The sequence below is a fragment of the Desmodus rotundus genome, chromosome 3 (assembly GCF_022682495.2).
Source record: "Desmodus rotundus isolate HL8 chromosome 3, HLdesRot8A.1, whole genome shotgun sequence".
NCBI classification, from domain to species: Eukaryota; Metazoa; Chordata; class Mammalia; order Chiroptera; family Phyllostomidae; genus Desmodus; species Desmodus rotundus.
In genome coordinates, this window is record NC_071389.1 from 15,013,514 (window position 1) to 15,026,112 (window position 12,599).

Consider the following 12,599-nt stretch of genomic DNA (forward strand, 5'->3'; position numbering starts at 1 on the left):
AGTAAACAGTTATTACATGCAAATAATGCCCTGGTTTTAATTAATGCTGAAAAGTCAAAATATGTTTGACATTTGTATGTATACATTGAACGGCTGAAGAGGGGAAAATGGTGCCCAGATGCCCACTTCTGAGCAGGGCTGGCGGCTTGGAGGGAACTAAAACCTTGATAAGGTCTTGTTTGTTGGTGTTGAAAAGTACAATTCTGCCTCGGCCTCTGTTGAGACTGGGGGCAGAGGGAACCTAGCTTACTTTCTTAACAAAGCTGGACAGGCAGGCCAGGTGCTTGGGAAGGGCACCCCCCTGTTTTCAGCAGGATGGTCTTAAAGGGCCAGCAAGTCCTCGATGACCCATTTCTCCAGGGCAGGGTTTCTAGGACTTCTCAACCTGAAGTGGTGAGGTGATGGGTTTCAGGTCCTAGCAGCCCCTCCTACTCAACAGCCTCTGGTGGCAGCCATAGTGAGTCTGGTCCTACCTTCCTTCATGCTGCCCGAGGTGGATCAGACAGATAGGCACATCAGCCTTGACTGGGTGGGGGCGGGGGGGGGGGGGAGATGGCAGCCTTTGAGCCACACCTTCCAGTATTCGGCATCCTGTACTGTGTTCATTTCTTTTCTAAACCACGTTAAGGCTCAAAGGGCTGGGGAAACTGTGGCTTTGGGAGACCACAGCTGTGGAGAGGCAGCCTCTGAGTGTGGGGAGAATCTGCCCCAGTGGGGAGAGTGGCTGGGGTTCTTGGGCCCTGCAGACCGAGGATTTGTTCTCTAAACCACCTGCCGAAAAACTTACAAGGCCCCTTTTCGAGCTTGTTAATCTTCCCCCAGCATCTTTTGTGAGAGGGGGCAGTTAATCAGGAGAGGGGAGGCAAGACAGGTTCAGGAGTTAGTAAACCGGAGAAACTAGGAGAAAATCGTGGCTTTTTTTTTTTTGGCAAGAGACCCTAACATTCTTCACATCCTCAAAGGGGTCTGTAACACCCTAACGGGTTCCAAATTGTTGTTTCAGACAGAACTGGGCCTGTTTCTGGGGCTCCCCTTTGGACCCCAAGGCCTCATTCTCAGCTTCTTTCCCCCAACCTTTGCTACTGGCAATGCTGGGCTAGTGCGGTCTCCCTTCCACTCACCTCGCCCACTGCGGCCCACGAAGCGGAGGTCGTTGAACCTGGCCACTTGGTTCTTCATGACGGCGGAGGCATTGCGCAGTTCAGCAGAGTAGTTCTCATCGTTGCCTGCCATCACAGTCACGACTGTTCCATCTGGCACCTCCCCCAGGGCCACCACCTGAGGGCATGGGGCAGGGGGACAATTTAGAAAGGCAGGGGGAGGCAAGGGAAGGGGGGAAGGGCTGGGGCAGGCAGCTCCCCTAGGTCCCAGGCGCACTGCGGATTTCTCAAATGCAGGGTGGAGAAAAGGCTTAAAAACAATAGAGACCTTCCCCCAAACATAACAAAAACAACGAGATCTCTACCACCCCTACCAAAATCCTAGAGAAACTGGTTAAGCCATGCCCTGCGAAATTATTCTTTAATTCAATTAAATCTAAGCGAGAGCTGGGGACGAGCTCAGTCATGATGTAGAGTACAGTTTCCTCCTTCCCTTTGCTTGAGCAAAAAAAAAGGAATCAATATTACCTCTAGCAAAGTAAAAATAATATCAACAACAATAAAAATGGGACTCAAATAATGCAAAAGCCGTTTGGGGTATGAAATTGGGCCATGAAATGTGGCTCAGGCCCAGTTTATCAGCTTCTGCATAGCCTGAATTCGTTATGCAGGCAAAACACAAAATGCAAAACAAACTGGCGTTTTGAGAGGGTTTGTGCAGAAAACCTTTTAAAGTGGGAGAGGAGCTTTTGAGAGCAGGAGGGTGCACCTGCTGGGGATTGCAGGATGGGGGTGGAGATGCCCCCCTAGTAGAGTGTCCCCCCATGCCCGCCCCAAGGAGCATGGAGAGGCAGATGCCTTTTGAAAAGGAATCAGACTGCAAACGCAGTCACAGCCATTTAAACGTGGCCACCGCGTGTAGGGACTAGGGATCCAGATGGTAAAAATTTCAAGGAGAAAATGTTTGGGGTCTGATTAAAAAGGCCAGATTTCCTGTCAACATCCTGTCTTCTTTTAATTTCAAAGATTCCTTTTAAGCTCCAAGTGACAGTAAAACCTCCGATCTGAGGATTAAAGTCACACGGGCCTCCCCAGCACCCCCTCCCCCCCAGGAGATTTTCCCCACTGGTATTTTAAGATGTCACCCGGGAGACCTCAAAGAGCCACTCATCCTTTTTTCCAATTTGGAGTCGTCTTAATGGGAGCAAGGATGGACTCAGCTGCCAGAAGCCGCTGTTTCCAGCCACCTCGGGCACCGCCACCCCCAGCCGCTAGCCCTTCCTGCCCTACTCTTTCTCACGGCAGCTGCGAGAGGTTTAGGGGAAAACCAAGGCGTTTTCGTTTCATCTCGCTGCCCCCTTAAAAAAATGAAAATGAAACAGTCGCCTACTCCTTGGCAAAGAGAAAAAGATCCTCTGAATGACTGGGGGCTGGCAGGGGGTGCGAGCGCCCCCAATCTTTGCCTGACATTTGGGATCCCAGCCGCAACCGTTGAGGGACAGTGTCTCTGATCGGGGCCCACAGTCGCCCGGTGTAAAATTCTGAAGCCAGAGTTTGAGGGTGTGAGCAGGAAGTGTTTCTGAAGCGGTGCAGAAGGAGGGGTGCGGGCAGTGGAGGGTAGGCCCTATCCACCCTCCACACCCCACCTCCGCTGTCCTCGCCCTGGTCCCCGGGCTCCTCTTCTCCCCTGCCCGCGGCTGTGTCCGTGCGATCCGGGTTGGAAGGGAGCCCGATCCGCCCGTTTCCGTATCAATGTTTCTCCGCAGGGCTCCCGAAAGGTGGAGAGGGACTAAGCCTCCTAAAAGTAACCCGTGCGGGGTGTATTCAAGAGGGAACGCCGAAGAAGCCTCGGGGCGGAACGCCCAGCCAGACGGAAAGGGCCCCTGGCCCAGTTGCCTGGGTCTCGCTGCGGGGTCGCAGGCACGTCCCCTTCCCTCTATTTCCCCGCCCTGGCTTCTGCAGTTGAGACGCCCGGAGGCTCAGGGCCGGCGTCCTCCCTCCCTGGGTCCCGTACTCACCTTAAAGGCGACAGGCAGCGTCTTGTTGCAGCGCCAGTGCGAGGGCAGCACAGAGCAGAGGAAGTTGGGGCTGTCGGTGCGCACCAGCTCGCCCGCGTGGTCCGCCAGCACGTCCACCATCGAGCGCACCTCGGGCCGGGTGCGCCCTCCGGGCCCCACGGCTGCCTGCGCGCTCAGCGTTCCGCTGTTCTCGCCCATCTTTCCGCCGCCGCCGCCGCCGCCGCCGCCGCCGCAGGGGAAGGCCGTGGAGGGAGGTGTGAAGCGGCGGCTGGTGCTCGGGTCTACAGGAATACGCATAACAGCGGCCGTCAGGGCGCCGGACGGGCGGCGGCGGCGCGGCTCCCTCCGGGGCAGCCGGCGCGGGCGCCTCCGCGGCCGCCGCTGGCGCGAGAAGCGGGAAAGCAGAAGCGGCCGAGCCGGGGCCTCAGATCGCAGGGGGCGGCGCCCGGGGACGCCCCGCCGGGGTGGTCCTGCAGCGAGGCCTCGCAGCCCCGACGGCCGCGCGCTGCCTGCCGGCTAGTCCCTCATTCTGGGCGCGCGGCCCAAGCGCGGCCACCCCTCGCGGCGGTCCCGGCTGCTTCGGCCGCGGCGGGGCCCGAGCGGACTGTGCCGCCGCCGTCTTCCGCCCCCGCAGCCCGCTTGCGGCAGCCCCACCGACTACGCGGCCGCAGCCCCAAAACAAATCCTCGAGAATCAAGTGGCGGCGTAGCGGCCGCCCGCGCGCGGGGTTAGTACCCCGGGGCCCGTGGGGCGGGGCCGCCCGAGCGACGCGTTGCGCAGCCAATCGGAGCCCCCATCGCGGGCACCTCGGCAGCGCTCGCGGGGGGGCGCGGGGGACCGGGGGCCGCCGAAGGCCGCCCCACCCGGAGGGGCGGAAGGCTTCGCCTCTCGGAGGACACCCGGGGTTGGGTACCCCCGCGCGATAGCCCAGGGCTCCTCAACGGTTCCGGGGAACCGGGGCCGAGGCTGAAAATGTGTTTGAAACGTCCGAGTCCTACAGAAGGCTCCTTTGCCGCCGTCTCCAGGGCCGCGCCTCCTTTTCTGTCCCCCTTCCCCGCCGCCTGCGGTCGAGCCTCCCCATCCCCAGCTGCTTTCGGCCTGTACTGCCTGCACCCTCACTGGGGAGCCGCAGGCGTTCCGAGGCGGGTGACATCGCGCGCAGAGCTGCCCCAAAGAGGCTTCTCACTGCCCCGCCCGGAAATTAGTTTGACCCAAGAGCGAGCCTCCACCGCACCGGAGAGTACGAGCGCGCCAGCAGCCTCTGCAGCTCCCAGCCCTGTGCGGCTTTGGTCCTGGCCTCGGAGGCCCCGGTGCCAAGCCGGGGACAAAAGGAAGGGTGTCCCCCACGGGCCCGCATCCGTCTTGGGGGCAACTAACCCCGTTCCTCTTCACTCTCCCCTCAAAACTATGGTCAGAGTCGCTCAGGCCTTTTTGCGTCGTTCTTCGTTGTGGAGGCCTGTGGCTTCTTGTAAAACATGACGGAGCCTGAAAAACGCGAGTGCTTTTCCCTGATCCCTGCCCCATCCCCAGCCCCCGTGCTTGTAACCACGGTCGTGAATTGTGGAAGAGGACGCCAATTCGTGGCGAGAAGAAAACTGTGCGGAGAACGGGACTGGCCGCAAAGCTAAGGGCCCCGGCTTCCAAAGGAGGAAATTTCCTTCCTCCACGGGGATGCAAACCGGCTCCCGCAGGTCCAAGCCCACGTCTTTCCCCGCGGTGCGCTCCGGCTGCGCCGCAGGAATGCAGACCTCTCTGCCGAGGTAGGGTCTGCTCGCTGGCTCTTGGCCCTCGCTCCCAGTCACGGCAGCGCGGCCCAACCACTCCTGGGGCTTCACGTCAAACAATCCCTTCCTCCCCTGCATCCTAGGCCGGGCAAGCGGGCCTAGGGAACGGCTACAGAGAAGAGGGGAATAGGAAAAGATCAAGCCCCGTTCACTCTGGATTATCGCCCCAGATGCGTTCCCTGGCGTCTGGGGAACGAACTCTAGCCGAGTGATCCCGCAGTTCTGGAGACTGGGTTGGATATTAGTTGTTCCCGGCCCTCTCTACAGGTGCAAAACGACGAATTCCAAGGCTCGAGAGTAAAGAAGCATAGGGTCCGATGAGGACTGCAGGATCCCGCCCTGGATCTGACCTCGGCCCAGTGTGCGCCATTTCGTCGCCCACAAACGAAATCAAGCCCAGCGTGCACTGCAGAGCAGAAGGGACCTGGCCCAACCTCGACCACGGGGAGAGCTGGTCTCTACCGCTCTCGGAGCCTCCCGTCAGCTCCTCGGTCCATTTCGAAAGCGAGGACGGCGAGGGCCCCTTACTGGACTTTGTGTAGAGCCTACACCAAGGCCCGCGCTCGCGGGAGCGCTGGCACTAGCCCGGAACCAGAAGAAAGCGAGAGACCCGAACCTTAGTGTGTCCGACCTCTGGGAGCTTCCCAACAAAAGGCCCAGCGTGTCGTAGCCAGGTAGGGCCCGGGGCCTGGGCGGGCAGGCCACGCGTGCTACCCTGGGGCGGCTGTGGGGCCAGGACTCGCATCACGGGGGGTTTGTAAATTCGATTCGTTTAATGGTTTCGGTTTGCATCTGTGCGCTTACTTGCCCCTCCGCCTGATTTCTCCCTCTCATCCGACAGCGGGTTTACAAACGGGTTTCCTGAGGATGGGGCTCATGTGGGGGTCCCGGCACTTGGCACAGGACCGGGATTGGCACCAGCCCTCGGGAGGGCGCTCGCAGAAGGTCGGAGCGGGAACCAGAGGACTCTGGCTTTTGGCGCTTGGGTCTCCAGCCCGAGGTCACCTGGGGCCGACGCAGCCTGAGCAATTCCTGCAGCCACCGCTAGTTGGCGCCTGCACCCTGCCAGCGGCGGAATTGCCCCTGCAGGCCCTGCGCAGCATGCTTGTGCGCCAGCTGCGGCCCCCCTGTCCAGGAGCCGGGGGTCATCTCCTAAGAGCTGCCCTTTCTGGACAGACGTCCTGTCCGACTCCTCAATATCTGTGCGGCCACTCCTCGAACAAACCAAAGGCATTGTGTTATACCGAAGGCTGACCTCCTCCCCCTTCCGTGGACAAAACACTTTGACACTGGCGCTTTTTGCATTCCCATCTCAGACATCCGAGGGTCCCTGCACCCCTCGACCCACAGGACATTCCTCCCGACAGAAATGCAATCCTTTTCTGTCCCCTTCTTGGGTCGGGGTTGAGGAGGACGCACGGAACAGACCAGCTCATTCCTTATTTTGACCTACTTCTCCATCCTGGACGGACAGACGGAGGGCTGGCTCTCTCTCCCATTTGGAAGACAATCCGACAGTTCCCACTCCCCTATTTGGAACACAGGGGTACCCTCTCCCTCCCCCATCTTAAATGGACAGCCATCTCCTCTCTCTCTTCCAGGAGACTGATGGGCAAACACCCTGCTTTCTCTCAAACGTCTCCCACCTAAGAGAGCCCCAAGTTGTCTGCAGCAGGATGAGGAAGCTGGGAAGTCTGAGCCTACCTTGGCCAAGAGAGCTTTCAAGGGAAGATCTGATTGTTGGAGAGTACTGGTGCTTGGGGAGGGCGAGGAACCCCTGTATGTGCCAGAAAGTGGACATCTATGCTTTGGAACACCTTCTAGGAGGTCCCCTGGTTGTGAAGGGAGCTTGGGCCTGCAATTCCACTGCCTGAGTTTTTCGTCTTCCACCACCTACTCTGGTCTAGGGAAAATTGCTGAAAACCTCTTCGAGCCTCATCTGTGTTATCTGTAAAGTGGGGGCCATAATAGTGGCCTCCACACGGAACCCTGTGTAAAGGGCTTAGCACAGACTTGGCACATAGGGGGTGTTCCACCCATGTGAGCTGTCACTGTCATCCTGTAAAAATGAGGCCCCATCACTCCTTGTCAGGGGCCTTTGGCAGGTCCCCTGCCCTGTCTGGGCCTCATACCTCCTATTGTGAAATGTCCAGTCTTCATGTCATCCTGCCCCCTTAGTTCGCCTAGGGGCCGCCTGGGGAAGTAAAGACTGTGTCCTGGCTCCAGGCAGAGGCAGCTTGCTGGAGGGCTGTCAGCATCCATCACAGGGCTGCCTGTGGATCTCCACTTTCCTTGGGCATTCACGCCCTTACTCTGGAAACCCGCTGGCCCCCATCTCTTCTCCCCTCCCCCACAGGCACTTTCCTGAGTAGGAACCGGCCTCAGCGGACCCTGTCAGCCACCTCCCCCCTCCTGCCCTTCCTAGGAGGCATCTGTTCCCTTTATCCCGGGTCTCACAGGAGCTGCAGTCCAGCGACCAGTACAGAGGACTGTCTTCTAGAAGCTAATGGTTTCTCCCACTCTGGTCTCCACACCCCAACTCCGGAGGGACACATGTCATCATGTCACCCTCCAGCCTGGTGCCCTGGAACTCAAGGTGGGACACTCCTGTCCCTCCCTGAGCCTGAGTTTCCTCTCCCATAAATGGAGGTCGTTCTAATTGCTCCAGTTAACAAATCCAAACGATTGAAAACCCCATCTAGGAGGAGAGGGGCATTGAGTTTCACGGATTTAAAATACCATCGATTGTTCCATGTGGAAGAAAGAAAAAGAACAAAACTGCTAATTAAACCAGCATTTGCCTGCATCCTGGTTTTAGATATACATATTTACACAGATATAATTATACATTGTATTACATATGTTACATATTATTATGTATATTACATACTAACTATATATAAAGTTAGGGTCATGAAAAAACTGTATTATGTTCGATGGGTTGTTGTTTCAGGGTTTGGGGCCCTCACCCCAGAGATCTAGCTCTGAGCCATCCCTCCTGGGCAGCCTCTGGAAGGCTCCAGAATGTGAGGGCGGACAAGTGTGCTTCTCAAATTACCTAGTTTTGTTTTGCAAGGGGCAAGACTCCGCAGGGAGGAGGGGCATGAGGGAGAGCACTGTGGTTAGGGTACAGCTCCTGGCTCTGCCATCGGCTGGCTGTGTAAGTTTTGCACCTCCCTGAGCCTTGGTCCCCTGGCCAGTGTAATGGGAAGAACAGTGACAGCCACACTTGCTGAGGTGTTACCAGGCCCAGGCCCTGTGTTTGGGCTTAAAAGCGTGTCACCCCATCCTCAGAGCAATTGTATGTGGTAGGTGTTACACCCATTTAAATAAAGAGGAACGTTGCCCAGGGTTTTCTGGGCTTGGGAGAACCAGGGCCAGGTTAAAAGCCCCACCTGACTCAAGATTTGGGGAGCTGCGGCACCACCTGGTTCTGCACACCCTCTTCCCTGGTTGAATACAGTAATGGGAAGAGCCAGGTAGACCGATGTTTGCCGTTATGACGGTGGTGGAACTAGAGGCAATAAAATAACTGAATAAAAAAAAAAAATCATTGAACAGCCACCCCTCTAACCCAGGCTGGGAGACAGGAAGGGCGCTTCAGGGGTCACCGGTGGGGCCCTCCCACCTTGTGCTGTCCTGCAGCCTTTGAGCCACCACTGGGGAGGAGGTAGACTTAGCCGCAGTCCCTGATTTACAGATGGGAACACTGGGGCCCAAGAAGGGGGAGAGATGTCACCTGAGTGACCAAGGAAGAAGCGAGACTGAGACTGAGCTTGGGCAAAGCTGGGGAGCAGCATGAGGCTGCCCCCAATGGGGGTTCTGACCTCTGCCTGCCTGGGCCCAGGTGCAGCCTGGGCCAGACCCTCACTATAGTCCGGAGGGTGCACCTCATGGCAGGAAGTGACCCCTGAGCGCCCAGCACTGGAGGGGGAAATGCCAGAGTCCCCACCTGAATGACAAGAGTACACTTCCATGGTCCCTCTAGGCACCAGGCAGGCTCCCAGAGGGATCCCAGCTGGGTGTCCCGTGACTACAGGTTGGAGCTCCCCCAGACCACTCGCCACCTCCTCAGGTGGCACTGGCTCCCAGCATCTTCAGCGGAGGAACCCACAACTCACACCCCCACACCCCTGAAGGTCCATCACTAGACTGCGCCCAGCTCCAGGAATGAGAGGGGAAGGAGGCAGAGAGGCAGTCTGGTGGGAGCCTGGCGCAGGGAAGGGAGGCAGGGAAGTGTGTTTTGGTTAGGGCTCCCTGCACGGAGCCCGGCCCTCCTGTCACCGGCCCTGCTTCTCACGCTGGCCATCCATAAAATACAGAAATAGTTCTGGTAGAGCCCTGTGGTCTGTAACTAGTAATTGTCCTGATTTGCTGGACTACGGTCATGTGCTGGGAGTTTTACCCCAATTATCACTCATCCTCGTGATTCAGATTTTATCCTCTGCATTGTAAGATGGGGAAATTGAGGCTTAGAGAGTGAAGAGCTTCTTGGCTCTGGGACTCAGAACCTGAGGGCCCTTCTTTCTATTGGTCCAAGGTCCATCCCTGCTTGCCGGCGGGTCACAGAGCCGTGGACTCTCCACCCACAGCTGTGAGCAGGAGCAGAGCGACCTGCAGGCAGAGTTGTCAGACCAAAGGATCCTCCTGTGGGCGAGGCAGTGGGTGGTGAGAGGGGCCTGGGCAGTTTGGGGCCCAAGTGGTTCTGGGATGGGTGTGGCCTTTCCCAGCCCCGGGATGGGCCCCTCTGAGTGGCTGTCATCTCTCACATCCCCGAGAGTGGAGGAGGGACAGGAGGATTTCCAGGTTCAAAATGCCTCCAAATCGTAATCACATAGTAAGAATAGGGGCCACTCAGAAACCAACTTTCGAAGGTGGATTGGAGCTGTGGGAGGTGAGCCTGGTCTCTGCCAGATTCTCGGACAGCAGCCTAGCTCGTACGGCGCTCCAGGCCTCACCCCACACCTCGTGCTTACTCACACCTCGTAGTAATCTCAAGGGAGAGGTACAGTTATCGCCCCCATTTTACAAGTGAAAATACTGAAGACAGAGAGGGTAAGTAATTTGCCCAAGGACACACAGCTGGGGAAGTGCAGAGCTGAGATTCCAACCAGGCAGCCTGGCCCCAGAGCCCACGTTCCTGGCCACCACGCTCTGTTCTCACGGACGAGAATCAGATGCTGGAAGTTATAGTCATGGAATAGAATTAGGATCCTGGCAGGAGACTTGTGGGCAGGAGACTTGAGACTTGAATTTTATAATGTCAGACTCCACAGGGCTCTGAGATATCATATCTAAATCTCCCATTTATCAAATGGCAGAACCCAGGCCCACTCCAGATCATAGCCCGGGCCAGGGGCAGAGTCTGGAAGCCCCTCCCGGCACCTCCCACTGACTCTGGCCCCAGATGCCTTCCTCTCCACGGCAGGCCCTCCTCACCCCACCACCCACTCAGGGGCTCCCCGGTCCTGCCAGTCCCATTAGGGATTTTCCACCTCCCCAAAAAGGTCCTAATGACTGTCAGTCCTTGTGAAGCCTTAATTAATCTCAGAGGCCGATGGCTCAGAGGAGACCAGGGGCTTTGGCTTTACGCAGATGAAGATTGCGGCTCCATTTCATGTGGTGGTGAAGGAACGCCTCAGACATTCCTCCCAGCAATAAAAGCCACATGGCTTTCCAGCGTCGCCCTTGGAAAAGAAAAAAAGCGCAGCCCTTTGCAGAAAGAAATCAACTATGTGCTGTGTGCATGGCAGGAGATAAAAACGGGGCATAAGGGGGTGGAGAACAGTTGGTCTTTTATGCTGCTCTGATGGCCACCGAGAGTGGCAGGACCCAGCAGTCACCAACCCAGCTGAAGCCCCGGGGAGAGGGGTGGCCCCGGCGCCGTGATGGAAGCCACTGTGGAAGGGTCTCAGCCCCTTCACGTGAACTGGCTGTGTGCTGCCCCAGATGCCCCACAGGCAGGACCAGCTCCCCAGCCCGGGACCCACGCAGCCACAGTGAAGGGCCCCGCTCTCAGCGGGTCCTGCACAGGGGTCAGTGCTCTGCCGTCGCTGCCTTACGTTTCTGAGTTCTTTTTGAACAAAGGGCCTGCCATTTCATTTTACGCTGGGCCCCCAAATTATGTAACCGGTCTTGCCCACAGGTTACCCCACCAGCCAATTGCCACGTGTCTCCCAGGCCATACCACATGCCCGAGCCTGGAGAGTAGTGTATTTAAGCACCTGCTTTGCTTACGTTATCTGAGACGAACTTCAAAATAACCTTGTGCATTGAGTAGCTGTGGAAACTGAGGCTCAGAGAGGCTTCCGGGTGGGAGGAAACTCAGGGACCTCTGACTCTAGAGCAAGTGTCTGAACCACTCTACATTCTGCAGTATCTCATCTTCACCACTCCCCGGGGCACGGAGATGCATGCGGTCAGGCCTTTTTGTTCCCAGATAACGGAAGGGATAACTGAGGCCACAGAGGCCAAATGCTGATGGTCACACACAGTCAATGACGAATCAAGCTCCCAGTGCCAGGCTGTGCAGCCGTGAGCCCCCTGGGCTGGGGCTTGGATCCGTAGGGCTGGGGTGGGGGGGTTGTCCCAGTTTTATAGTGGTTTGTTCCACTTACAAATTTATTAGCACTCTCGATGTGGTTCACAGTCTCACTGTCTCCGTTGGACGGAGCACGAGGCCCGGCCCCCGCAGCTCTCCTTTCTAAACGTCTGCAAGGCCACCTTTGTGACCCCTCCACTCCTTCACGCCCCGCTTTCCTCTGCCACCCTCACCAGCTAGGGACACAGTGGGCCTTATACTTTGATGGACTCAACCGAGTCCCAGTCCCCCATGAATCGTAGAGCGCTGGGGCTGAGTAGAGCCTGGAGACAGTGGTGACCTGTGGCCTGGGCGGGGCCTGGGGCTCACAGCCTGGCTGCTGGGCCCCGGGGAGTGGTCCCTGTTTCTGGCTGGGTGGCCCTGGGAAAATCCCTTTCCTCTCTGAGCTGTGGACGCCTCATCGGGGAGACGAGTGCATTGGACCACACAATTGTCCATCTTCTAGAATTCCATGCTAATCTATAACAGGTCTGGGAAAACTGAGGCCCCGGAGAGGTCAGGGACTTGCTCAAGGTCACACAGGATGCTCAGTGGCAGTTGGACCCAACTCCGAGGCACTGCCCACAGGCCCAGCTCCCCTCCGCAGAAGCCTCTGGGGGGCCTTGCCTGGGTCTTGTCTTCCTCCCCCACGCCCCAGCGCACCTTGGCCTGCCCGGTGCCCTCAGTGCCCATGCCTGGGACCCACAGCCAAGGGCCCCTGGGAGGAACTGAAGTCTCACATTAGAAAACATGTGCCCAGTGACGGCCACATCTTTATTTTCCCCGTTCACATTTAGGCCTCTCCACGCCTCCGTTTCCTGCGTCATCGTTTCTGTAATAAAGGCCCCTTGTCCACAGGTTATAATTTGGCTGGAAAATGGGGAGGAAGAATCAGACTCTGAGATCTGAGGGGCAGCTGAGGGAGGGAGTGCTGGGAAGCCAAGATCGAAAAGACTCCACTGGACCCCTGGCACCGGGTGGACACATGCACACACAGCACACAGTCTCATGGGCTCGCTCACACACACTCACACGAGCCCTCGCGGAGGCCAGCGCTGTTGCGATGCGGCCACGTGTGCAGACAGCTACGTGTACATGCGCGCACTCACACGGAGAC

At 57.7% G+C, this 12,599-nt stretch overlaps 1 protein-coding gene across 2 annotated transcripts in view; it reads right to left on the reverse strand.

Annotated features, from left to right (window-relative positions):
• RUNX3 (RUNX family transcription factor 3) overlaps positions 1–12,599 on the reverse strand; it is a 60,987-nt gene that overhangs the window by 24,093 nt on the left and 24,295 nt on the right. For both annotated transcript variants that reach the window (XM_024554100.4, XM_071220856.1), the window contains exons 2-3: positions 3,119–3,399; positions 1,122–1,278 (exon numbers count right to left, since the gene is read on the reverse strand). In XM_024554100.4, coding sequence (XP_024409868.3) covers positions 1,122–1,278; positions 3,119–3,399 — 438 coding nt within the window. The remainder of the gene's footprint in view (positions 1–1,121; positions 1,279–3,118; positions 3,400–12,599) is intronic.